Source organism: Cercospora beticola, chromosome 1, assembly GCF_033473495.1.
Source record: "Cercospora beticola chromosome 1, complete sequence".
Lineage (NCBI taxonomy): Eukaryota > Fungi > Ascomycota > Dothideomycetes > Mycosphaerellales > Mycosphaerellaceae > Cercospora > Cercospora beticola.
The window spans coordinates 4,655,567-4,681,622 of record NC_088935.1 but is presented as its reverse complement, the minus strand read 5'-3'; the positions used below and the strand labels follow the sequence as shown (position 1 = coordinate 4,681,622).

Here is a 26,056-nt window from a genome sequence, read left to right as displayed (position 1 = left end):
CAATGGGTAATGCACCTGCCGACTGCAGCTTCGAGAGCAGACTGTCTGCAGAGTCGAATAGTTGCTCATCCATAGGAGCCCATACGGTCACGCAGCAGACAACGAATAGAGTCCCTGGTGGAGGCATGCCCCCAACTCTCGTTGATGTCGAGTGCTGTACGACCAAGGTCATCCATCAGCAACGGATCTGCGCCAGCTTCCAATAGCATTTGGACGAGCTTCGGCTGAGGGATTCGGCCCACAACGGCACCGCTCACGGCCTTGTGCAGGGCGCAGCCGTTGACACCCTCTGGAGACTGATCTGCCACTGGCACCAGGTTCACCGATGCTTGCAGCTCCAACAGGTGCTGCACCATATCGATCTCCTGGTACAATGCGGCTAGCGGCAGCAGGCTGGCTTCATCTATGATGCGCTGCAAAGATGGCCTCTCCGAGAACATTCGAGCGCTGGTCCAATATCCAGGATCGTTCATTGCCATCTCATAGTCTTCCATCACCGGCACTTTCGCCCGTGGGTTGATTTTCTGTAACAATATTGCCAGCACTTCAACATCACCTGTCCTTACGGCTGCGAGCAAACACGGTACACTGACCATTCGACCACTCGCCAGAAGGAGCTCTACAACTTCACGGCCATGGCCAAGATTGTTGGTCATGCCTCGAGGTCCTGTTGGCCAGCCATGTTTTATCAAGACTCGGTAAAATTTTAGCGGTCTCCGTTCTTCTTTGATAGTTAGAGTGTCCAAGCATGGCTCAATTCTGGCGCCCAGGTCGAACAGCAGTTGCAAAACGCTGGCGTCGTCTCTGGCCAAGGCAATTTGTAGCATGGCCTGCAGCGGAAAGGACTTCCCTTCAGCACGCAGCTGAGTACAGGCATGTCTCAAAGCCGTAACATTGCCGTCACGGATCAGATCCTGCCAGTCGTCGAGAGAATCGGGGCTTGCGCTTCGACTGTCTGCTTCCAAAGCCGTGTCGTTGTCTGACAGCCGACTGATGTCCATTCGCGCGACCTGAAAAGCGCAGCACGAGTTGACTAGAGGTTCATGGGTCGTGTAAGCTTTTTCTTCATATTAGCACCGACTTGAAGCGAAGTGGAGCGAGTGCGAGGGGCAGCTGTCAATGCGTGCGGTCTGCAGCACTGGGCATCTTAGTCGCCGGAATTTGGTATGGAGTACATACCACGGTGCAGAGGCTACACGCTCGCCCACGGCTTCTGTGCCGCGACGGCTCCCGTGCCGACTCCCTTCGCTTGCACAGCTTGCACAGGGCTACTGACAGGGTGTTAGACCATTTGCCATATTTGTGACTTGAAGACGGCACCGTGACCTTTCTGATAGCCGACTTGGGCCCTGGGGTCCTCAAATCCTCCAGAAACGGTCCGTTATTAGCTTCGGCATGCACGCTTCTCGGGCTACCAGAGTTTGCCTCATCAATCTTTTCGCCTATCGCTCACAGAAGAGACCTAGACTGAAAGCCAATCTTCAATGAGTAGGCCCAGAATGCGGCAGCCCTAAGTTAGCCTGACTAAAACGACAATGACGCAGATAACTTTTCCAGCTTCGAGCATGCAACCAGACAGTACTTGTGCGGATTCTCCCACGACATGGCCTTCTATGGCACGGCAAGCGCGTTCAACATTGCGAATATCACGCGAATACTTTCAAGTTCATCACTTCATCGCGGTGCGCTCTCGAGCCAACATACAGGTCTTCAAATAATGAATCCTGATCTCGGAAAAATGTTCCGATCAGTCCCGGACGAAACTCCGACCGGCAGACTTGCAGACTTTCATGTCCTCCCACTACATACAAACCGTCCAAGAAGCTGCTTTCGGCGCCAACCTCCTCCACCAGGACCACCACCAGTCCCAGTGCTTAGTCACGCTCGGCCGCGGAGAAGATGCATTCCTTTGGGCCGGGGATATGCGGTCGACCCTTCGGCTACCTTTAGCCGCGTATAACGCGCTTCACCTCCATCTTGGCTTGCTTGAACCGCGTAAACCACTATACGCGGCACTGATGAAAGTTGCACGACGGTGCATTAGTGTTCCACCGAGTCTACTGGGAAGCATAGTCATTGCTGCTTGCTTGGTGCGATTGGCTTAACAGTGAGAAATAGCATCGAGAGGTCAAATCAGAAATCAGAAATCCGTCCGCATGTATGCCGTTTAGGGTGAGCTGGACGAGGTACCTTGTAATCCCGCAACACACCGACAGTCTCCGGTCCACTGATCTCCGTGCACTTTGCATGAAAGTCCCCATCGAAGCAGGTGTGTTCACACATGGTACCAATTTATATTGTCACCCACACCCGGGTCAGTGCCCGGCTGGCTTACGGCTTGCCGACTACCTGCAGCGGCCGTAACAGAACAGTGCTATTTCCTACGTCAGAACGAATAGTACCATGGTTCGGAACGACTGTTGCGAGTCGCATATGCACACTGCACGTTGTTTCTCGGAGAACGCTGGAGATCACGAATTCGGATGCGAAACCCCCACGCGGAGCACTAAGTCGCGCTTCCATAACCATCTTGTGGGTACTGGTTGCTCGTGCGGTGTGCCGACTACGGTAAGCAGCATCTCAGCTGGCTGCACAGCCATGCATGCATCAAACCTCACCTTGTTGACGCGGGGACCTGGTTGTCCTGCGCCTCAGCTTGGCAGGACCCCATCTCCCTGCAGCGCAAGAGCCTTCGTAAAGCTGTTCGCTTGTGCGAATACGCATTTCCCAATTGAGCGGCCTCTATGTTCCATATCATACATGCAATTTTCATTCTCATAACTCCTGGCAACCAAAGTCGATCTCTTCAGTCCCTGCATACCACAATTCCCAGCCGACCCAATCTTCATTCACTCTTCACTTCCGCGCCCAGCGATACCTCCTCCCTGCTTCCCCAAAACCCGATCATAGCTCTCACCACTCCATCCACGTTCGACAACACCAAATCATGGCCTCCATTCAACCTCATGATTTCCACATTCTCTTGCCCCAGCGCCTCCGTGGCGTCCTGGGCAGTTTCCTCAGGAGTAATGATAACATCTTTCTTCCCCAACAAAACGAGAACTTTCCTTTCATCAAGTCCTAGTCTTCTGTTCGAAGAAGATGAAGAAGTTTCCCAAGACATCGACGAAGCCGAGACAGTAGATGAAGAGACCGATGAGACGGATCCTGTCGTAGAATGTTTCCTTCCATCTTCACTGCTCCCACTTGCACCGCTCACGATCCGAACACGATGATGTTCTTCACGCTGCTGCTTCTTCGCTCGATCCCTTTCTCGACCTTTAGCGCATCGCTCGCCGATAAGTCTCCAATCTGCCCAACCGTCATGGATAGGCGCGTATTTGATGCAGCTGATGAAAGCCGGGATGAAACCAGGATGCGTTTCAAGTTGCCATGCGACGGCCGTCGCGGGCGAAATGTTCGGCCTGTCATCGAAGATAGGGGACAAGCTGTCTTGGCCTGGTGCGTGAGGATCTATGGATTCGTCTTCATCGTGATCGTCGCCACCATCGTCTTCGCCGTAATGCCCTGTCGTTTCGGCGTGGACAGCAGCAGTGACTGAGATGCGACGTTTGGTAGAGTGGGGTACTTGTGTCCAGTCGAATTTCTTGAGATTCTGAATTTGGGATCGTGAATTGATGGGAGCTGGAGCATTTGGATCTTTTGGTTTTGGCGTGCTGACTCTGAGACGACGGCCGACGAAGTAGTTCACGACACTGTCGGGTAAGAGACTAGAGTAGAGGATCTTGCTGCTTAGACTCAGTCTCGTAGGCCGAAGGAGACCACCTGGAGCGATCAGGACAAGACTTTCAACCAGGTCGGGATAATGTGCTGTGAAGCCTGCTGCGATTCCGCCGCCGAGGCTGTACCCTATAAGGGTGAACCCTTCCGATGTCCAGGATAGATGAGAGCTCGAGATGACTGAGAGAATACATGTTGAGAAGAGATTGATGTCTTGGTGATAGTGGTTTGTATCGGGACAATCGGAATAGCCTCGTCCAGGAAGATCAAACAGCATCACTCTACAGCTCTTCTTCACGAGGTGGCCCGCCACACGTGAGAGGGAGATGCAAGGTGTGCTGATGCCATGCACAAAGAGGACTTTTCGACCGGTTTCTGGACCCCATTCGTAGACGCGTATGTTCCCATACGGGGTTGCGACATTTCGTCCTCTCGGTAGAGCATCGGGTGGGTAAGGTACCTGTTCATATTCTTCCGCGGTGAGCAGCTTGGTTGATGGGGCCTTCAGGACTTTCGGTCTCTTTGGAATCCCATCGGAACTTGCAATATTGTAAAGATTTATTGCGGCTCTTGCAGCAAGAAAAGTGACAGCCGGGATCGAAAGTGCAATGTACAAGTCCTTCCGTGAAAAGAAGTTCCGGCGACTGAGCAAAGGTTGAAGGTCCATTGTCGCGGAGATCGTAGGAAACAATAAACTTGATATGAAATATGAGGCCAAAGTCGAGTAGAGTAAGAGAATGTCTGTAGCAAAGATGTTTATTGATCGGACTTGTGATGAAAATGGGCCTCTCACGGCATGACAGCCGGCGTGCTCGCAAGATCGTGGTACAGGGTGGACTGCATGCTGTACTTATATCTGCTGGCGCAATGCTTCCCACGTGCTCTGCCGTGTCGAAGCGACTTTGTGGCAGTATGTTTTTCGAATGTCTAGCATGTGGGTGTCAGAATGGAACACGATGATGCGAGCGTAAAGAATCGGGGCCGAGCCTCTCGGCAAGGCGGAACGGCAGGGACTTTGCCTCTTCTGGCCAGGAACAGCATCTATGGAATGGAGCAGGTCAGACACTGTTTACAGTACATCCTTTGGCTCTCGTAAGACATTGTCAATAGTGCGAACAAGGACAGTACTGATGATTGTTAACGATAGTCTGATTCGAGTGGAGTATGTCCAGAACTACTTGCACAATCGGCATGGGTATCTTTCTTGCAATCGCTATCTTCCTTCAAACGCCTTGAACGGTCTTCGAACAAAAGGAATCGAAGCTGTGACATGGTCGGGTATCTCGCATTCATGTATAAAAGGGACAAGCTCAAGGTTCATCTGCATTCTGCAGGTACAGTACAGTGCGCTGCAAGGGCATCTCCAGTCGTGATGTCAATGCTGCGCCAATTTCTCGTCGTAAATGTCCGATCCAGGCACCCGTCAGCGCTTTGCAGCGCTAGCGGCTCGGTTATAGTGGCCTTCAACGAAGGATGGAGTGCTGCCACTCTCGAGGTATGGTGGACCTCGATCGAAGCCAATTGGATCGCTCCTCGCCAAATGTTCGAACAGGATTGGTGTGGTGTGGGAAAGTCTTTCGTGGCCTGGGCTTCGTGCAAATGGCCCGCTGTGCCGGATGGGTGCAGTGCATCAGCTCCTAGCTCGCGTGCTCCGGTGGCCTCCCAGAATCTGTAGTTGTATCTGTCGCACTCGAATGTCGTTCTGAAACAAGGCCATACGGCTTATCGACTTCAATTCCAGAGTCGCGATCGCCCTCACTTCCCTCAAAAGCTGATCGACCGACTCCGCGCCAAACATCGAGTAAACCCTTGGCATTTTCCATGCCGTCGTCAGGAGCACCGCTGAACTCGTCATCATCGACCACAATGTCTTGCGTGAGGTCCTCTTCGTCCTCTTCGCCAGTCAGAATGCGGCCTCCAAGCTTGATGTCAGATACTCGGACGTGATATTCCAAAGCCTTCTTGCCGTCACGGATCATCTCATCCGTTGCGTACATGCAGCGCTTCAGGCTCTGGTTCATCGCCTGGCTTTGAACTAGCAGCTCCCTGTGGCGTTCAAGGTCCACTTTCAACCGCTTCTCGTCTTTCGCCAGGCGCTCGCTCGATGCGCTGGGCGAACGTCCCCCGCTTCCAGAGACCAGGCTGTCCTCCTCGGAGTCACTCAGTTCTGCATCGTCCCACCCCGGTGGCATGCCGTCGATATCTTCATCCTCATCGAGCGTCTCCAAGTCACCTGATAAGCTCCTTGGTATGCTGTGCGTTGCCGAAGACAAGCGGCCGGCGCGCGACAGTCGTCGAAAGCGTTTCAGCTCCGCTTTTTGCCTACGCAGTTCACGCTCAAGACTTGCGTTGATCGCCAGTAACGAGCTATTTGATATTTCCAAATCCAGGACTTTGCGTTCCCGCCGTGCGTCAGCCGCCAGTTGGGTGATGGTTTTGGTAGGGCTCAGTGCCGCGTCCGTCGGAGAACCGACTGTCATCGGTGAAGCCAGAGAAGTATCAATCGAGGGAATGTTGACGGGTGGACTGGTCATCTGGGACGTCTCGTGCGAGAGCGGAGAGCTCGGAATAGTGTCGTCCAGCGCTGTGTACGATCGCCTTCGTACCTGGTCGGTACCAGAAGTCATTGACGACAAGCTTGATGACTTGCGGTGCGTCAAGGTTCTACTTGGTCGCCGTGTTTCTTGCATCTCTGGCCGCGCTATCAAGTCATGTACAGAGGGCGTGGTTCTCGGCTGCGGGCGCATGCCGAAAATTTGTGATGCACCTTTCCTGTAAGAAAGGTGGATGTTCTCCTTGCTAGGTGAGGGCGACCGAAGCGGACTGAGAGGCACTGTGGGAGGGAAGTACGACACGTTGGCGGACGATTGGTTGAAAGCAGGTGAGAGCATTGGAGGGCTTTTCACAGAATTCAGCTCCATCTTGGTCGGTCCTCCAGGACATCGCTTCTCTTCAGCAGCGGCGAGTCGCGGAGAGGTGGGCTTGATAGGAACCCTCGTGCCATCCTCATGTCCATCCGCATAGAAGAAGGTAGGTGGTTTCTTCGGTTCTGGCTTTTTCGCTACAGGTTCTTGTTTCTTCACATCGCTTGCGTGGAAGAAGCGGTTCTCGAAGCTGTCACTTGCGCCGGAATGTCCAATATCTGGCGACCGCGAAAGAGGCGGAGATCGCCCGACTTTGGGCTTTATCTCGCTCACAATACTATTCGGTCTGCTCGTTCGTGACCCGCTCGACACGCCCGCGCTCGATCCCACGCCTGATCCGCCGCCATAGCTCCTGTTCGTCAACGCATCTCCCGGTGCCAGCCCGGTGCGTGGTCTTGTGTCGCTGGGAGTATCGTCTATCGCTGGAGAACTACGCCCGCTGCTCACACCAATCCGTGACGTCCGCGTCGAAGATCGAGGCGTGACATTGCTAGCCCCTGATGTGTCTTTTGCCGGCGTCTCCTGTGGTCGTACTCGCGGCGATAGTAACGGCCCCCGCCCTGCTACTCGCGGCGCAGCTGGTTTGGTAGTGGAGGGAGTCGTGGACGTGACGCTGCCAGCAACGCGCGGAGTCAGTGGTGCCCGCGAGGCTCCCGTTCTGGTCGAGGCAAGGGTTGGCTTTAGAGGGCGATTATTGCGGTCGGTCGTCGACATGCTTCCGCCCACCACTGCCACATTTGTACACACAGCTGCACCGCTCCTCCGCGGTCTGCGATTTTGCAGCGTCTCACCGCCTGAGAGCTACTCCAGCGGGAGACCGGGTTGACATTGATTTGATTCGCCGATGTGTTTTCGGAAGACGAGGCGTGACTTTCTTTTGCGGTGGCTAACGATTCGCAGGGCCGCGGGCGCGCGGTATGATCGCCCCAGGATGGGAAGGAGGAGCGTTGCGCAAGCGATGGCCGTTCGGAGAGGGCTGCAGGCAACACTGGTTCGTGGGGCAGACGCTCAGAATAGTGTGCTCGTGCACGAAAGCAGTGGATACTGTAGTGTCGGTGCAGTGTCAACAACAGGGCCCGCTTACTGGCTGCCGAGACAACGATTACGCGCTACTTTATTATTCTTCCCAGATCTCACGCGTCCTTCAATGATGAGCCGCATCCAAACCCGCTTCCAAGCATGCCAGCATGGACGGCATGGACGATGATCCCGCCTCTGCACTAACAGTGGTAACCGTTCCAGAGGACTCACACGATCAGCCACCGACTTCGAGCGAACACACGAGTCTGAAATACCACCTACTTGGTCCATCCCTCACCAAATCTGGCCAGGATGGCGTGGATCAGAAGAAGGTGTCGGAGATCATCTACAACGCGAGCAAGGGATCCAAGTACTTCAACAATGAAGAGACCAAGGACAAGACGCTCACTGTCAAGATCAACAGCATCTTGGCCAAGAAACGCGAATTGGAGCGAGTAGAGGCGCAAGGCGGGTTGAAGAAGGAGCTGAAAAAGGCGGACGACTACATTGCGAAATTGGAGTATGAACGCGATCTCAGCCAGGCCATCGTGCACATAGACTGTGACGCTTTCTACGCTGCAGTGGAAGAGCTAGACAATCCCGAGTTGAAGAATGTGCCTTTCGCAGTTGGCAAAGGCGTGCTCACAACATGTAACTACGAGGCAAGAAAGTTTGGCTGTAGAAGCGGTATGGCAGGCTTCGTGGCCGACAAGCTATGTCCACAGCTCATTCATGTTCCTCTGAACTTTGAGAAATACACAGCGAAAGCGAAGGAAGTGCGTGCTGTTCTGGAGCAGTATGACCCACGATTCGAGAGCGCGTCGATCGACGAGGCATATCTGAATGTCACGGAATATTGCAAAGAACACAATATGGACCCCGAAGACGCTGTCAGTCAGATGCGACAGCAGGTTCATCAAGAGACGAAGATCACGATCTCAGCGGGCATTGCAGCTAACGCGAAATTGGCGAAGATATGCTCGAACAAGAACAAGCCGAATGGACAGTTCAAGCTGCCTTCAGAGAGGACCACTATTCTCAACTTCATGCGGGACCTTCCAACGCGGAAAGTGAACGGCATCGGACGTGTGTTGGAACGAGAGTTGGACGCGATCGGGATCAAGACATGCGGTGACATATACCCTCGGCGCCACTACATTAATCGATTGTTCGGTGAGAAGACGTTTGAGTTCTTGATGGGCGTGTATCTTGGTCTAGGGCGAACAGATGTTAGGCCGGCAGAAGAGCACGAGAGGAAGAGCGTGGGAACGGAAAGCACATTCCACGACATGTCGGATCCACAAGAGCTACGTGACAAACTCAGACATACCGCAGAATCCTTGGAGGAAGACCTACAACGGACCGAGTTCAAAGGCCGAACTCTGTGTTTGAAGATCAAACTGCACACTTACGAAGTCTTTACGCGGCAAGTACAGCCTCCTAAAGCAGTGTACACAGCGGATGACCTGTACAACTACAGTCTACCAATGCTGCAGAAGCTCGAAAAGGAGATGCCGGGTATGAAGCTGCGATTGATGGGGCTGCGGTGTACACATCTCGTGTCGATGAAGAAAGGCGACGTCGACTTTTTCGGGCGGGCGCGACAGGCTAATACGTTCAAAGCATCTGAGAACAACACCCCAGAAGTGGAGCTCGACGAGGACGGTTGGCAAAAGTGGCCGGACACTGAATTCGAGGACGCGGCTCGTGAGGAGCGTCAGCAGGAGATGCACGAATTAGAACAGCTCTCACAGGAGTACGAGAAGAACGCACTGAAAGACAAACCACCGGATGCGAGTGACGCGAAGACCTTCCTGCAATCCAAAGGCATCGGCGTGGGAAATGACTATACCCGCTACGGGAACGGCTTCGCCTGGCGTGCTCTTCTGGAGGATGAGGCAAAGAAGGAAGCAGAAGCAAGTCCGCCCAAGAAACCTATCGAGCAGTGGGACTGTCCGATTTGCTCGTTGCCCCAAGCTGCAGACGAGCGAAAGTTCAATGAGCATATTGACGGATGTCTTTCGAGGCAGACGATCAAGGAGATTGTGAAAGACCCTGCAAGCCCGAGCCGAGAGCCGGACAAGAAGCCATTGCATCCTTTGTTGCAGGCGAGCACCTCGAAGAAGAAGAGAGGGAGGCCGCCGGGCTTGGCGAAGGGTGAGAGTAGTGGTGAGAAGAGATCGAAGACTTCGTTTTTTGGCTGAACGTGGGGTGATGAATCGAATGACTTACGAGCAGCATGACTTACAGGATTACCGCTGGCGACGGTGAACAATAGTAGTACTTCCCAGGTGAGCGAGTGTCTAGGCTTCCAATTGCCTGTCTAGTGATACATGGCCGTACGACTGTGTACGTCCACATCCTTCGATCCACTCTGGCTCATGTTCCCTCCTCTTCAGCCTCTTTCTTGGCCTCGCCGCTCATCCTCAGCTCCGCCAACATCTCATTGACACTCTTTTTGGATGCTCTCTTGGGCTCCGGATCTGGCAGTCTCTCGATGCGCGGCGGCGGGAACTTCGTCTCATCCAACTCTTTGAACTTCACAACAGCCCATTTCTTACACAGTGCCTCGTTCCAGGATTCTATGGTGCGCTCCTTTTGCTGGACTTGACCATATTTGTCTATGTAGGACCATTTCTGATCGAGCATGCGGACGAGTGCATCACTGCGCGGCTCGAGAAATTCGAGGTGCGAGATCGTGTGATAGCCAATGAAGCTGAAGACGCGATCAGATTTGCCAGTGCGAGGGATCTGTTTGAAGATTGCAATAGGGACCTGATCTGGCTGGTATTGGTGGCTTTCTGCTTCTGGGAGTGAAGCCACTGGTTTTGCTGTCTCTGTCTTCTCTACAATTTCTGCTGTCGGTACTGGCTCCGCTGACTCTGTCGTTTCTGAATCTGCGTTCTTTGTTGTTTGTACTGTATCTGTCGTCTCATTTGCTCCTGTGTCTGAGGCCTTCCTAGACTCCACATAGCCTGGCAAGAGACGCAGACTCCTCTTGCAGAAGATGATCTTGTCACTGTCCCAGCGAGGGTTGGCGGGACCGTTGCTGTCATTGAAAAGGCAGACCCATGCTAACTTTCCGGGAGTTGCTGCGGAATCCTGCAAGCTTCCGCTGACATTGGACGCTCGATGAGGGGTCTCGCTGCCATTGGGTGGTGCGGGGTCGAAGTGGTCCTTGATCTCTTGGGCCGAGTAGAGGTCTCTGTTTTCTTCCGATTTGCGAGAGTCTTTGTGGGATGGCTGACGCCTACCAGGTGGAACGTACTTGCCAATCATATTGATGTCGCCAGTATGTACTGTTGAGTTCTGGCGCTGACGTGAATGTAAAAGTTGCAGTCGGAGCCAGGTCCTTCGTTAGCGTCTCAGACCTTCTCAGACCTGCAGGGACTAGTTAGTTAGGTAGGACATTCGCGTCGCGCTCTGGCTGGACGCGTCGTGTGTGTCGAGCTCTTTCCGCTCTTCACTCGTGACTGCCTGGCACCTTTTATTCTTGCCGCAACTGCGATGCCCACCTGTCGCACTTGACACACAAGACAACACAAGGGAGCACCTCGCCACCATGGCTGCGCCGAGGACGGCGCAGATACGCGCGCTCGCTCTCAAGCATCAACCTGACGAATTTCACCAATTGTTGCAAGAAGACGGCCGTTTCTGGATCGCCGCAGTCCTCGACATTGAGGAAGAATCATTTCTGTTCTTGAAAGCGCAACAGCGAACTAAGCTCCAGAAGGTACACAACGCCATTCACGCACGCTTTCCCGAAAACAACAACATCGTCCTCAAAGTGGGCGACAAAATGGTCCCGCCGAATGGAGTGGTTGGTGACCTTCCTCCTCCAAAAGAAGGGATTCTTGTCATTCACGCGGTTAAGGCTGAGGCCATGGATCCAGAGTCGGAACCCTTCGCGGCGTCTGAGCGTCCCAGCACAGATGTTCGTAGCTCGCAAGCCTCAGCGCCGCCGAGACCACCACTCCATCCGCTGGATCGCAACCTTAGTATGACACCCAAAGCGTCTCCACCAGTCAAGCCAGAACGACAAGATTGGCCAGGCGTTACAGGACGCATGCCACCCTCCCTTCCAGTGGCATCCCCTGTACCATCTGCATCGCCCGCTCCGCAGATCTCGTCGGAAAGCTCGGCGACTCCTCTATCAAATGGCGTGAGGGATGAGCACTCGACCACCGCTACTGCGGCCGACCCCACTCCCGACGCTGCTGCTGACGAAATCGAACCCGAATACAAGCCGCGAGAGCAGGAAAACCTTTTCGTCGACTCCCAAGATGCCGGTCCCGCGCAAGTTCCCGAACGCGGACGCTTTCTGGCCCAGCTTGCGATGGAAGAGACACCCGAACGTCTCGAAGCTGGCGTTCAGGCTGGCCTCAAAGTTCTCTCGGAACTTGAGGTACCACTCAAAGAGTTGGGCCCAAATGAGGATGCTCAGGCCTGGCTTACGCATATTGCCCGCGTACGAAAGGAGGCGGTACAGAACCGCACTGTTGTCGGAGTGGTGGGAAACACCGGTGCCGGAAAGTCATCCGTGATCAATGCGATGCTTGACGAAGAACGACTTGTGCCCACGAATTGTATGCGAGCATGTACAGCAGTCGTCACCGAGCTCTCATACAACCATTCCACCGACGAACGAGCCAAGTATCGGGCTGAGATTGAGTTTATCAAGCCTGAAGAGTGGCAGAAGGAGCTGAACGTCCTGTTTCAAGAGGCTTTCGTAAGTCATCCGACAAGTATTGCCCAAACCTAACTGACACGCTTGAACAGGACGAATCCGGGAAAGTGAGTGCAGAGGTCTCCAATCAAGATTCTGAAGCTGGTGTGGCGTACGCGAAGATCAGAGCTGTCTATTTCAAAAAGACTCGTGAGATGCTTGCCAGGAGCTCCATCAAGTCATTGATGGCAGACAAGAAAGTGCAATCTGTCTTGGGCACCACGCGCAAGATCGTCTCCCCTGATGTTAAATCATTCTACGAAAAATTGCAGCAAGTGATTGACTCCAAAGAGAAAGGTCAGGAGAAGCGGGACAAGAATGGTGAGTTAGCCCGGAATTTCATCACTTGGATAGATCATTGACACAAATCAGGCAACATCACCCACAATGTCAAGCGCGAGTTTGAACACTGGCCACTAATCAAGGTCGTCAAGATCTACGTGAAGTCGCCCGCGCTATCCACTGGCGCCGTCATTGTGGATTTGCCTGGTGTCCACGACAGCAACGCAGCTCGTGCTGCTGTTGCCGAAGGGTACATGAAGCAATGCACTGGCCTTTGGATAGTTGCTCCCATCACACGAGCAGTAGACGACAAAGCGGCCAAGAGCCTGCTTGGCGACACATTCAAGCGGCAACTAAAGTTTGACGGCACATACTCTGCAGTCACCTTTATCTGCTCCAAGACGGACGATATTTCTCGGACCGAGGCAATCGATAGTCTGCAGCTTGGCGACAGAATGGTCGAGCTCGATGACCAACTCAGTGACGTTGTCATTCGCCAACGTCAACTTCGCAAGGAGAAGAGGCAACTGGACGATGACGCCGAAGATCAGGACGCAGTACGCGAAGAGTTGGACGATGCTCTTGAGACCTGGGAGCAATTGCTTGAACAGGCCGACGCTGGGACAACAGTGTATGCACCAGATCAAAGCAAGAAGAGAAAGTCGACGAGTGCTTCTCCTCAAGCAAGAAAGCGACGTCGTCGCACTGTTGACTCCGACGATGAGGGCGAAACTGAGACTTTAGGTGAGCTGTTAAGCACCCTTGAGCAGGATGATACGAACGACACCGGCTCGATGCGAGAACCACTTACGACATCCGCCATTGAGCGCAAGATCGAAGAGTTGAAGCAGCTGAGGAAAGAAGCCCGCCGTGCAAAGACCGCCGCAAAATTGCAGAAGGACGAAATTGCCAATGAGTTGACTGAGCTCGACGAGAAGGCAGCTAGGCTTGAAGCAGACAAGAGTGCAATCTGCATTGCTGGGCGCAACGACTATTCGCGAGGTGCCATCCAACAGGACTTCGCTCAAGGCATTCGAGAGCTTGACATGGAGAACGCTGAAGAAGAGAATCCAGACGACTTCAATCCGGACGAAGACTTACGCGACTACGACGAGGTTGCTAGGACCCTGCCGGTGTTTTGCGTGAGCAGTCGTGCCTACCAGAAGTTATCAGGCCGCATGAAGAAAGACAGCCCGGTGCCTGGATTTACGCACATCGATCAAACTGAAGTCCCGCAACTCCAGGCGCACTGCAAAAAGCTTACTGTCAAGGGTCGTCAAGCGAACTGCCGGCGCTTCCTCAACTCGATGAAGCAGCTCTTGCTCTCGCTGGCGTTGTGGTCGTCTGACGATGGAACTGGCGTCAAGCTAACAACACAGCAGCAAAGTGTCGAGAAACAGTATCTTTCGCGGAAGCTCAAGGATCTGGAGAAGCATCTCGAGGGCGTCGTTGAAGATACGCTCAAAGATGCCGTGGAGACATTACACGAACAGTTGTTTGCGAAGCTCGACCCGGCCGTCCAAAGTGCGATTACAGAGGCAGAACCCAAAGCGCAGAGCTGGGGATTGCCGAAATCTGCAGGTGGTTTGCACTGGGGAACCTACAGGGCGACGGTCAGGCGCTCGGGAGTCTTCTCTGGGTCAGCTGGTCCACGCGACTTCAATGCCGACCTCACGGAACCTATTTGTGAGTCCTGCCACTCTGTTTTGCCAACCTGTACTGACCGTGAAATTAGATCGCCAACTTGCCACAACTTGGGAGAAGGTCTTCCAACGCCGCCTCCCAACCATCTTGCAAACTTTCAAGCGGCAAGCTACGAACGTCGTCAAGCAGTTCCATGGCGTTATGGAAGCTCGCACACGCGAGAGAGGCAGCGGAGCAGCCCGCTTGCAAATGCTCACTCAACAGCTTGACCAGTACTCGATCACTTTCGGAGACCTGTGCTCTACGGCAGTAACAAGCTTGAACGAAGGTCAGCGAGAGATCAACCGCGAATTCGTGCCTGCTATCTTGGCGGCCATGGAGCCAGCATACAACGCTGCCGCTGAGGAGCGTGGAACCGGATCGTTCATGCGTATGAAGGGTCAGGTAACCGGCCACATTCAGGCCAACAAACAGCAGATGTTCCAGTCTGCATCACAGCAAGTCCGCCAGAGTCTATTGAAGCTCTGCAAGACGATCAGAGAGTCAATGCTGCAGAAAGCCGACGAGATCTATCTTCACATGCACAGAGATTACACTTCTGTCATGAATGGTGTCAATGTGGGCGACATCAAACTGTCGCGCGAAGAGCGCGTCGCGAGGCGTGAGGTCGATCAGGTACTCACTGCAACTGACAAGCATTTCCGCGAAGCTTTGGACGGCGAACTGGAGACTCAATTCGACACTGAGAATGATCAGAGCAACACCAACAAAGACGCTGCTGACGATTTCATGGACTTCGATGACTTCGACGATGTCGAGAGCGATGAAGAGGAGGAAGATGAGGAGGGTCGCGGCCATGATTCTGAAGCTGCTTTGTCCGGTTCCGAGCAAATCGGGGGCGCTGAAGAGATGTCCAACGCCAGCGCCCTGAGCGAACAGCATGACGACGATGGAACGTTTGGCGGAGACGTCTAGCTGACAACTTCGCTTCCAGTACATCTGGCAGACGAGATGATGTTCCTTGCCGGATCCCTTTGCTGGGAGATGCAAAAGTGACGCATATTACGACTTCATGCTCTTCCATTCAAACTTCGACTTTTGCACATGCGATACTTTCACCGCTGCATTCGCTCGCTTTATCAGTGCTTACAGTAGTGCTAATTTGTACATGTAGTACAGAGATATAATTAATGCACATCGATCAGAGCACGCCTGGTCAGCTTGACATTCATGCTTTCAATTGCAACTACACCGCTCGAAGATGTGGTGTGCCGGTACATGCGAGATAGTCCCGATGCCTGAAAGTTCTTCACACGGTTTCTATGTCTCGTCCTGGAGGAATTCGCTCAGCCTAAATCATGCCGACGTTAGCAAGGTGAAGTTGAGATGCGACACTCCACTCGAGGAACACTACCCTAGTCCACATGCCGCTTGCCAAGGCCCTCCACAGGACCAAAATAGCAGCATCCAGATCTGAGTGACGAAGGATCTGCAGCCCTGTCTTAGACTTCGACATTGAAGCGACGCAGATTAATGAACACCATGCCGAGGACAGGTGGTGAACCGTAGCAAGTGGGAGGGTACCGGCGGATGTTAGAGGTCTCGACAGCATCAACAAGGCTCTCCCGCGCGAGACGAAGGACCTGCGCGTCGGACCATTGTGTGGTGCGGACGACAGTCGCAAAAGTGGTACCTCTCGCGGCAGATGTTCGCCCGGAATACGAGCGCCGCCTCGTGTTTGTCCTTTTTTAAACCGCCGCCAGCAGTATCCTCCAGGTCGGTCGATCGCCGCATGGCCCACCGCTGGTGTAGCGCCATGCTGGATCGCTGCCTTCTTCGGCACCACAGCATAATCACGGTAGGACATCCGCGACGGCGTGGTCTGGTTCATCCCATCATTCAGACGTCTAGCGGGCGCCAGGGTCCTCAATGTGGCACCCGTATCATCTCGAAGCTAAATGATGCTCCATCCTCGGTCCTCCAATGCCATGCGTGAGCATCTAGCCTGGCTCATGAACTTTACATGCATTCTCCAAGAAGCGGTATGACCTTGTGATGCAGCTGCCACCAGCCACGGCGTAGCACTGCTGAGCACTATCGCCATTGAGGCACGGAGAGGAATGACGTTCCTTCAGATCTTTTCTTGAACAGGGCCCGCACTTCCGACAAGCAATGAACGCACCACAGCCTTGCTTTCAGCGCTGGCGCATGGTTTAGACGACAGGTGCGATGCAGGCTGCAGATCCTGCACCTTATACAAATCGCAGGCTAGGGCATGACCTCACGGCCATAAGCTATCAAAGGCTCCAGGAACCACAAGGCAAGGATCCAGGCATTTCTGCCTGGCTTAACGCAAAAGACTACATGGACCAGAATTACCATGGATATGACGAGGAACGTCCACACATGAATCGACAATACCAGAGTCGCTCGTGTGAACCTCTGTGCACGAGTTCCGCGCAAGCTTCGCGTAACAGCGCTTGGCAATATGAGCAACAACAGATAATATCTTCCGGATACAGGCCACAGCAATGGCACGACGGCTCAGAAGGACCGGTGTCGCCGATAGTACTGACACCACAACCACATGTACGCCCGTTTAGACAATTTCAACAGCAGATTGCACAACCTACACAACCAGCTCGCCAACGAGGACGACCAGAACCACTTTCAGGCATTCCTAGTCGGCAGCAATATGAGCAAAGAATGGGACCATCAGATCCCACGTTACTTTACCCCCAGATGAGTCCATATGATCCGGATGGCGTGTATGAGAACAGAGACGGGAGAATTTATGCACCTCGAGCTATTAGTCAACCAGTGACACCGAGCTTCCGGGGTCGTCGTGACTACGCAGAGGAACCAAATGAGATGCTGAATGGCTTCTCAAGGATGTCAGTCAGTCCTCAAACACAGAGATGGCGACCTTACAGCGCCATAAACACAACAGAAGCTCCCTTCACAGATGAAGAGGAGTTCCACCTCTTCGTGCAGGCCACGGCAGGCCTGGGACCAGCATCTCCCATGCGCGCCTCGCCAATTGTTGCAGCCAATGAAGAGGATCGAAGAAGACATACAATGCATTCACAGCCAGATCCTTCGCAGCTGGTCTCGCCTGTGCAGCAGACGCCAACCACAATGCTTGCGCTTCAGCATATGGCGCAAATGCCGCAGCAAGCTTTTACTTTGCCGCGACGTCCAGCTGATCAGCGGCCGGCTGTGCAACCAATACATGCTTCAGATGGAGGCCTCAATTTGTGGGCCGAGCCTGGGCGGCGAGATGCAAGTGAGGGTGATGTCAGCCCTGTGGAAGAAGAATTGCCAGGTTATGCTGAGAGCCAGGCTCAAGCACAAGCGGTGCAAGCGACAGAGGCGCGGAGAAGAGCACAGGAGCTGGCTCGGAGGTGGCATGCTGCTCATGGATAGGCTCTGACGTGGGAGTACGTATATGCGACTCCTGTGGCAGACCAGTGGAAACTGTACACACTGTAAGGAGATGGTGGAAGGCGTCGCTCCAGGACAAGGCGACGAGAGCATCAGGAAGCGCATCGGAGTTGAAGTCAGAAAGAAAGAATTTCATTTGATACCCAGCATGGCATTCGTTTGGACACCGATGAGCATAGCATAGCATTCGTTTGGAAAGCTTCTTTGTACATAGCAGTTTCGATCAAGAAAAAGAACGTTGTCAGAGCAACGGGGAATCGAAAATCCTTGGCTCCGAACAAAGCCAAAACGCCAACCTCGTACGTCACGACTCGAAGAAAGAGCACAAGCGTGCAACATGGCAGCTCTCCTTGATTCAGCGTCATGCGCGCCAATAGGATCACTTCTTTGTAGGAATTGCTTTGGAGTGCGGCTGGCGGAAGAGTGCATTTCTTGATGAAGCTCTGTCTCCACCGTTTTCTTCAGCTGTATCGGATTCATGCTCAGCAGGCATAGGAACACGTCTGAAAATGGGGAAGCCGCGTGTCATATATTGGTAGGCGGACTTGTGCGATGGGATATTGAAGTTGACTGATGATTGAGATAGGTTTCGGACTGATCTTCGACTTCATGATTCTCCAGCATTGAAGGCGGCGCTAGATCTGAAGCCCGAAGTATTATACCCCATATGGTGCTGGGACAGGTAAGTCGTTCCAATGGCATGCAAGACCGATCTTGAAGCTTATTAGATATTTAGTCACTACGTCTATCGAGCCAGAGTTGGCGTCAACAGATGGCAATTCCTCATTGACTGCCAAAATGATGTCTCACAGAGCATCACGAAGCTCAACAAGAAGAGCAAACTATTTGTCCTCCGTGAGCCAGCTGTAACACTGTTGCCCAAGTTATTCAAGGCCTGGAAAATCACGCACTTGGTATTTGAGAAAGACACAGATGCTTATGCACGCGAACGAGACGAACAGGTAATGCACATGGCTGGCGAAGCTGGTGTCAAAGTCATCGTCAAAGTGGGCCGCACGCTCTATGATTCCGATGAAATCGTCAAGAACAATGGCGGCAAGCCTACGATGAGTATCACTCAACTCCAGCATGCGGGAGAGAAGATTGGCGATATCGAGAAGCCTGTTGACACGCCAACGAGTTTACCTGACCCTGGAGACATGAAGCTCGACATCGAGCAAACCGAGCCTGAAGCGGAACCTGACATCAATGCTAAGCATCGGGAGAAGGACGCTGTCACGTTCAGCTCAGGCATCGCAGGACCAAAGGGGGACTTCTCGCCACCTACGCTAGAGGAGCTAGGAATGCCAGCTGCAACATCCCCTCACAAAGGCGGAGAGAGCGTCGTCCTGGAGCGATTGGAAGAGATCTTCAAAGACGAGGACTACTGCGGGACGTTTCAGAAGCCCAAGACTTCACCGGCAGCTTTCGAGCCCCAGTCCACCTTTCTCACATCACCGTACTTGCACTTCGGAGCCCTTAGCTGTAGATTCTTCTACCACCGTGTAGCGGAAATCGTAGCGAAGCGTAGCAAAGAGAAGAAGCCAACATCATCGCCGCCAGAAAGTCTTGCAGGCCAACTACTCTTCCGCGACATGTACTTCGCCGCTCAAGCAGCTCTGGGCTGGCAATTCGGCCAAACTCTCGGAAACGACCACTGCCGCTTCATACCCTGGCATCTTCCTTCAAAAGTAGACATGGATTCCAAACGCATCACAGGCGAACACGAAATTGACGAAGAAGAGAAAGAAATATGGCTCCAACGCTGGACAAATGGCACAACAGGTTTCCCCTGGATCGACGCCATCATGCGGCAACTCAGACAAGAAGGCTGGATTCATCATCTCGCACGACACTCTGTCGCTTGCTTCCTCACTCGAGGAGGCTGCTATATCAGCTGGGAGCGTGGCCTCGAAGTCTTCGAAGAGCTTCTTATCGATCATGAATCTGCGTGCAATATTGGAAATTGGCAATGGCTTTCTTGCACTGCGTTCTTTGCGCAGTTCTATCGCTGTTATTCTCCTATTGCGTTCGGTAAGAAGTGGGATGATAATGGCGACTACATCCGGAAGTATGTGCCTGAGCTCGCAGATTTTCCAAAGAAGTTCATTTTTGAACCACACAAGGCTCCAATTCAAGACCAGAAGAAAGCTGGTGTCCGTATCGATGGCGACGGGTCCGAGACTGAAAAGGATGGGTTGAAACTCTACCCAAAACCAATTTTCGATTTCAACGAGCGGAGGGAGATCTGCATACAGGGAATGAAGAATGCATACCGCGTTGGACTCTATGGCAATGACCCGAAAGTTCTCGATGGATCGTGGAAGCAGATGTTTGATGATGATGCCGAGGGGCCAACGGAGGGGAAGAAAGGTGGTCCGGCGGGGCTGCAGTCGTGGGAGAGTGCAGATGGGACGGAACACGATCATGTGGATTTGAAGGCGCCAGCGACTCCGAAGGGCAGTGGGTCTGGGAAGAAGGGGAATGCGAGTGCTGCTTCGTCGCCGCAGGCGAAGACGAAGGCTAGTCCAAGAGGGCATAAGAGAGAGCCCAGTCAGACGAAGCTTGATGGGGCGTTCGAAAAGAAGAGTAAGAAGTGAGCGTAGGGCGAATCGCATTTGCGACCAGATTCCCGGATATGCTCTCTTATCAACCGGAAAACGAGGCCACGGGTTCAATCTTGAGAAGGGTTGTAAGGAGGACAGAACTCGGAGATGGGCTAAAGATAGCTCTGTTCATATCTGCGCCAATATACTGGGTTAGAATATTCACAATCCGACAACAACGCATGCCCAGAACCAGCGCCTTGCTCGAAAATGCCCAATACCGAAAGACCCACGTCCTCTACTCCTTGTTCAAAGCCTCCGTCTTCTCGATCCTCTCAGCAATAAGGCTGTTGAACTCCTTCCTCAACTCAAATGGCGCAACATGCCCCAATTTCTCATGAATCGAAGTCGTAATGCCTGACCCCTCTCCTCCGAAATCCTTAATCAACATTTCTGCGTGCACGAAACCCAACATTTTGTCCTGTTTTCCATGCAAGATAAGAATCCGCCTTCGATCGATTTCGTCGCCGATCTTCTTGAGCTGTGCAGGAGATTTATGATGGAAGCCAGCGGCATAGAGTTGACAGATAAAGCCGGTCGAAGTGAAAGCGTCTGGGTTGAGGCGTTTGCTTAGTTCTCCAGCGGCAAAGCGGTCGCCGTTTGTGGGGAAAGGCTGAACTACGTATTCAGTTTCGTCGGGTTTCGCGAGCCATTCTGTTGAGTAACAGTCGCCTTTCACTTTAGCAATCTGGTTGTCGAGCGATTTTGGGATGACGAGATTGATGCGGTTCTTGATGTTGTCAAGGAAAGGAATTGTTCGAACGACTCTTGGTGCTGTTGAGATGAGGTTCAGACTACAAATTCTTTGCGGGATGAGAGCAGACTGGTCGTGTTAGTTGATGCCAGGCCATGATGTGCGGTGGATCTTACAAGTTCTTGGGATATCATGCCGCCCATGCTGATGCCCACCACGTGTACGCTGCGGTCCTCAGTCCAGCCCACGTGGTCGAGCAATTCGATCACATCCCGCGCCATTTCAGATGTGGTGTAACGTAGAAGTGGCTTGTCGCTCTCACCCATACCTCTGTTGTCGAAGATGAGACATGAATACTTGTCGGCCTGGGTATGTCCGAAGTCCCTGGTCTGCCGTTGCCATGTCTGTTGCTCGTCAGTTCCTGACCTCACTGTTCCCTCGTATGCGTACAGAATCGCCGAATGCTGCCGACACTGGAGAGCACCTTTCCAGGATCTCGTCAAGTATCACGTACCTTCATGAAGCCTCCCAGCCCCATAATCCACTGCCAGAAACGTCAGTTCCTGCATAAGTACTAAGACGTGATTGATAAGGCTGCAGCTCAGGAACCTACGACAATCTTAGATGGGCCATGTCCATGGATCTCATAAGCGACCTTGAAAGGACCGCCTCTCCCCTTCGCCACATCGATCTTCTCCTTCCGATCAGGCTTCAAATCCCAGTGCGTGTGCGGGAACTCTGGATGCGCGAGCACTTCAGCAGCAGTAAGAGGAGGCGGACCGAGCCCTCCATGTGCCAACTCGTGTGGTTTCCGCGAATCTGCTGGTCTTCGAACTAAACCGTAAGTTTGTGCTTTCTCGTGCAAGACTTCAGCCCATGTAGGGTCCACGCTGACTGACGCCATATCTTCAGCGCAGAGAAGCTCTGGTGTTCTTCTGCGGAAGTTCTTTCCTGCGGGTGGTCTCGTTGTCCTCCCTCACTTATCGGGCGCCCACTCTCGGCGGTTGCGGTTGCTATCGGCTGATTGCTGTCTTATCGCGTAGCTGGCTAATCGGACAAACGTCTATGGTGATACAGCATGAAGATAAAGATTGCCTGCAGACGCGGAGAAGCTGGGATTGAGTAACTGAAATACTGTATAACTGCCGTGCTCTGGGATTCTTTTCTTGCATGTGAAAAGCCGAGTGAGGACCGTCCACACGCGCATGAGGTCACTTTGAGTTCAGCCTTGTCGTTCTCGGGTGCCGACCACTTTGAAGGAGCACGAGAAAAGCACCATCAAATATTGATTGGCGCCGCCCATAGGAAACTACCCACCCAATCTCTGCCATCGCCGCTACATCAACTCCTCAATTCTACATATTTGGAAGGCACATGAGTGCAGTCTGGTCGCGAAACGATAGCCAAGCAAAATGTAAGAAATTCAGTGAACGAGACAACTGCTCAGCAGCTCATCCAGGACCAAGAGCTTGATGCCTGAGTGTATATGCGCCAAAGAGGCGCAGCGCGGCCTTGGGAGGACGCCCGCCATTGAGTTCAGAAGCCTCACTTGACACATCTCGCACAGACGACGCATCTCATGAGAGCCATAGTCTGAGATGCGTATCGCAAAGATAGGTATCACTTGATCGATTTTCTCAATGCCTGAGCTATCCACTTCGACTCCACCTGCTCGTTCTCTCGCAATCCAAATCTCAAACGAGCCCAGAACCTTCTCCATACCATGGCATAGTGTACCCAGTCTATATCATGTCATCGACACAATCGCCACTTCAGCATACCAGGCAAAAACACAGCATCTTCACTCTCATGGAGCCAAGAAAGCCCTGCCCGCAAACAGTGACGTGGAACGCAATGTCCCGCGGTTCCGGGCAAATATCACCAACAATCATAGGAGGAAATACCAAGTGCAGAATTTGATCTTCGCACATGAAGTGTGCAGTCCATGGGCCCTGAGGGCGATCTCCGATCGAATATTTGGATCTAGTGGAGACAGAGTATTCCAGCAAGCCACTTCGATCGTTAATTTGATGAGTAAGTCAATCACACTTCGGCATTGTCGAATGCTCTTGGACAGATCGCTGAGGCACAACACTAGTCGATGTAATATCTCGCGACTCCGTCGGTGCTTGCCGCGACTGGCTCTTCCTCGTCAGTGGTCGCGGTGATCCAAACGAGTCGTGGGATGAAGTATTCGACTAGTGTCTGGAGAACTTCTTAAGCGACTTGTCTGCTCCGGATAGACGTATCTTTTCATTAAGTCGAGCGAACAAGAATCGGCCATTCGCATTCTCACCGCATGAACATGGCCCGTCCAGAGCAATACAATATCAAAGGACGCAAGGTTGGATGTGAGGAGGCGCTGAAGTTGAAAGGTTTGATAGGGTATCGAGTAAGTGAGTAGTGACTCGTTGGATCTGGCATACATCAATCAATCATGTGTGGTATCTCTCGCATCAAAAGCTTCTCGCTCCTCAGCCGCTCATAAGAGCCGACGCTGCACAACTTGCCATTCGTCTCATCTTCCCCATCCGAAGAAGCCTTTAAGGTACTCCTCATCTAGCCAATGTGCTGTCCTTGCTGGTGCGGGCGGATGGATCGCTGTACTATGCATCATGCCAGCCGGCTCGCTCAATCCAAGGAATTCCTGCACCTCCAGCCAATTCCTTATGACCCAGTATGCCGCCGCCCCTAGGATACCAGCTCCGCTGACGATCTGCAGCACGACAAAGCCGCGTTGTCTCAATTTTTGACCAAGAGCAAGAACTCCCAGAGGATCGCTTGGATCAAAAACGCTAATGTCGCCACCTAGTCGACCTCGCGACGCTCGATATCCTTCTTTTGTAGCAACAAGCGCTTGCTCATTCTTCTCGATGTCGCCCGCGGGCCACGCTGGAACGTTGCAAGTATACATGTGCTCATATTTACGTCGTTCGTTGTGCAAGCTCCGTTGAAGATCTTGGGCCCATTTCGCGAGCCGTACTTGACGGAAGGGTTCAGCAGGCTGCTGAGCTTGTGTTTGCTCGTTGTATCGCGCGAGCGCTTGTGTTGATGCACCGGTGCCCTGACCAAACTGCGCAGAGAAGTCTGAGATTGCAGGAGAGGCCGACCTATAATAGCTGGAAGATGAGTGAGGGACAAGCACTTTGCTAGGATCGTCGATCAGACTCGCAGCGCTGGTGACACGACTATGGAATCCGAGTGAGGGTGACTGCAATGCAGTCTGTCTCTGCAGATCAACGTGCTCTCCTAGATTTTGCTGTCGCCAAACAAGGAATTTGGATGCAGTTGTGTGACGCATGCGGGCAAGGCAGGTAGGCTCAAAGAGTCGGTCTACCAGCAGGCCCAGCTCGCTTGGCACCAACGGCCTAAGGTACTGAGACGACATCAGTATGCTAGCATCGACCTCTTCTGAATCATCTCCAGGAGCAGAAGAGACGCCAAGGGGTAGAACGGCCGGTGCTCCACTCGATGGAGATTCCGTGAGCTCGAATTGTGGTACTTGCAATCGGTCCAGTATCTCGCAGACTTCAGTCTTACGGGCGGCCAGCGCCTCAGCTGACAGTGTATCCGCTTGGCCAATGACAGGTATGAGATTCGTCCATTTGCCCAAGTACTGCAACAATTCTCCTTCTGCAGCGCTGACAGACGTTGACGAATCCTTTTGATCGCCTGAAGTGCTCGGCGCAAACAAGTAGATAGTCGCATCGATCTGAACTCCACCCTCTCCGCTTAGTAAGCTGATAATTTCGCTATCATTCATACTCTCCATTTGTGCTGTTCGTCGGAGCGAGATTTTGACATGGTTGAGAATTTGCTGGACTTGGTCCTCGTCTTGAAGCCCCGGTGTGTCAATGAACGTCAGGTTCCGCTCAAGCACGCCTTCGCCAATGCTTATTCTCCGGTGCAGCATGCTGCGCCTCTCCGAGTCTATCCACCACGAGGGATATGATCGCGTCGATGCGCCAATTTCATTGAACATGGTCGTAGGCATGTAATGTGAGCTTTCCGTTGCGAAGGATGATTGGGTGGGGATGCTAGGAAGGACCTGATCCATGTGTACAATATGTTCACTGGTTCTGAACAGGCTGTGGATGAAGCTCGTCTTGCCAACACGTTTCGGACCAACAACCATAATTTTCGCCCTTCCAATGCGTTTGCCTTGCTCGGTGAAAGGTCGTCGAACTGGCATGGATAGACTGGGCATGACAAGCTGTGGTGTTGGCTGACCGTGCTGGCTCTGCTCTTCATCTCCACTGGAAGAGCAGATGGCTTGGCTGCCTGTATCGTCAGCCACACTGATCTCTTCGTCGCTCAATCGAAACGATTTCGGAGATCCTGATCGAGGCGTGCTCGGAGACACTGCAGCTCGATGCGGACTGAGCTTAATAGGCGTCAGTGGAGCGCTCATATTTGCGGAGGTGCCAGAGTGCCTTCTAAAAAGCAGATGTTTGGAGGGATCGTGTAGTGCTGTGGGCGAAGCAACAGCAGAGCTTCCATCGGATATGATGCGCTTCCCAGTCGCAAGGATCGTGGGATGTACTCTGTTTCCTGACTTGCGTTTCTTGCCACGAGGAGGCGATGCTTCACTATGAGAGTTGGACGATTGCGTGCTGCTGTTGCTGATTGTCCTGGATAGACTGCCCTCGTTTATGGCCTCATCCAGGCTTTGCACGCCAAACGAGCTCTCCGCCATGCTGCCCACGGGTGTATCTTCTTGCTCGTCAGCAGACGACACACTGCGTGACTTCTTCCTCCCTCTCTGGCTGGCTTGTTCGAGCTCTTTCTCCGTCTTTAGGAAGAAGGTCGCCGGCCCCGCAGATCTGCCTTGTGGTGGCAATCTAGGACCCGCGCTCTTCTTCGCCTTCAAGTGTCCCGAATCAACGTTCTGTGTCGTATTCATGGCAGCTTGTTCGCGCTGTTCTGAGCATGGATGTGTATGTGATGTCCGACTACTCCTCGCCAGCCTTATCGC

The 26,056-nt window shown here is 53.0% G+C and overlaps 10 protein-coding genes across 10 annotated transcripts; 4 read left to right on the top strand and 6 right to left on the bottom strand.

Moving 5' to 3' along the window:
* Positions 1 to 65: 65 nt before the first annotated feature.
* On the bottom strand, positions 66 to 1,001 carry RHO25_001871 (uncharacterized protein; the record flags this gene model as incomplete). The annotated part of the gene is made up of 1 exon (XM_023594471.1): positions 66 to 1,001. One exon carries the CDS (start codon positions 999 to 1,001, stop codon positions 66 to 68), a length of 936 nt encoding a protein of 311 aa, XP_023460311.1.
* Positions 1,002 to 2,845: 1,844 nt separating this feature from the next.
* On the bottom strand, positions 2,846 to 4,408 carry RHO25_001870 (uncharacterized protein; the record flags this gene model as incomplete). The annotated part of the gene is made up of 1 exon (XM_023594470.1): positions 2,846 to 4,408. The coding sequence occupies one exon, from the start codon at positions 4,406 to 4,408 to the stop codon at positions 2,846 to 2,848; it is 1,563 nt and encodes a 520-aa protein (XP_023460312.1).
* A 970-nt stretch (positions 4,409 to 5,378) lies between these two features.
* On the bottom strand, positions 5,379 to 7,379 carry RHO25_001869 (uncharacterized protein; the record flags this gene model as incomplete). The annotated part of the gene is made up of 1 exon (XM_023594469.2): positions 5,379 to 7,379. The coding sequence occupies one exon, from the start codon at positions 7,377 to 7,379 to the stop codon at positions 5,379 to 5,381; it is 2,001 nt and encodes a 666-aa protein (XP_023459198.1).
* Positions 7,380 to 7,852: 473 nt separating this feature from the next.
* Positions 7,853 to 9,889, top strand: RHO25_001868 (uncharacterized protein; the record flags this gene model as incomplete). The annotated part of the gene is made up of 1 exon (XM_023594468.2): positions 7,853 to 9,889. One exon carries the CDS (start codon positions 7,853 to 7,855, stop codon positions 9,887 to 9,889), a length of 2,037 nt encoding a protein of 678 aa, XP_023459197.1.
* Positions 9,890 to 10,064: 175 nt separating this feature from the next.
* Positions 10,065 to 10,964, bottom strand: RHO25_001867 (uncharacterized protein; the record flags this gene model as incomplete). Its single annotated transcript, XM_023594467.1, has 1 exon — positions 10,065 to 10,964. The coding sequence occupies one exon, from the start codon at positions 10,962 to 10,964 to the stop codon at positions 10,065 to 10,067; it is 900 nt and encodes a 299-aa protein (XP_023458042.1).
* Positions 10,965 to 11,247: 283 nt separating this feature from the next.
* RHO25_001866 (uncharacterized protein) lies at positions 11,248 to 15,312 on the top strand (the record flags this gene model as incomplete). The annotated part of the gene is made up of 4 exons (XM_023594466.2): positions 11,248 to 12,414; positions 12,465 to 12,732; positions 12,784 to 14,379; positions 14,429 to 15,312. 4 exons carry the CDS (start codon positions 11,248 to 11,250, stop codon positions 15,310 to 15,312), a joined length of 3,915 nt encoding a protein of 1,304 aa, XP_023458041.1.
* A 1,254-nt stretch (positions 15,313 to 16,566) lies between these two features.
* On the top strand, positions 16,567 to 17,763 carry RHO25_001865 (uncharacterized protein; the record flags this gene model as incomplete). The annotated part of the gene is made up of 1 exon (XM_023594465.2): positions 16,567 to 17,763. The coding sequence occupies one exon, from the start codon at positions 16,567 to 16,569 to the stop codon at positions 17,761 to 17,763; it is 1,197 nt and encodes a 398-aa protein (XP_023458044.1).
* Positions 17,764 to 18,290: 527 nt separating this feature from the next.
* RHO25_001864 (uncharacterized protein) lies at positions 18,291 to 20,381 on the top strand (the record flags this gene model as incomplete). The annotated part of the gene is made up of 3 exons (XM_023594464.2): positions 18,291 to 18,316; positions 18,368 to 18,463; positions 18,518 to 20,381. 3 exons carry the CDS (start codon positions 18,291 to 18,293, stop codon positions 20,379 to 20,381), a joined length of 1,986 nt encoding a protein of 661 aa, XP_023458043.1.
* Positions 20,382 to 20,625: 244 nt separating this feature from the next.
* On the bottom strand, positions 20,626 to 21,985 carry RHO25_001863 (uncharacterized protein; the record flags this gene model as incomplete). Its single annotated transcript, XM_023594463.2, has 5 exons — positions 20,626 to 21,210; positions 21,258 to 21,485; positions 21,596 to 21,625; positions 21,695 to 21,908; positions 21,981 to 21,985. The coding sequence occupies 5 exons, from the start codon at positions 21,983 to 21,985 to the stop codon at positions 20,626 to 20,628; spliced, it is 1,062 nt and encodes a 353-aa protein (XP_023458046.1).
* Positions 21,986 to 23,599: 1,614 nt separating this feature from the next.
* RHO25_001862 (uncharacterized protein) lies at positions 23,600 to 25,984 on the bottom strand (the record flags this gene model as incomplete). Its single annotated transcript, XM_023594462.2, has 1 exon — positions 23,600 to 25,984. One exon carries the CDS (start codon positions 25,982 to 25,984, stop codon positions 23,600 to 23,602), a length of 2,385 nt encoding a protein of 794 aa, XP_023458045.1.
* Positions 25,985 to 26,056: the final 72 nt, after the last annotated feature.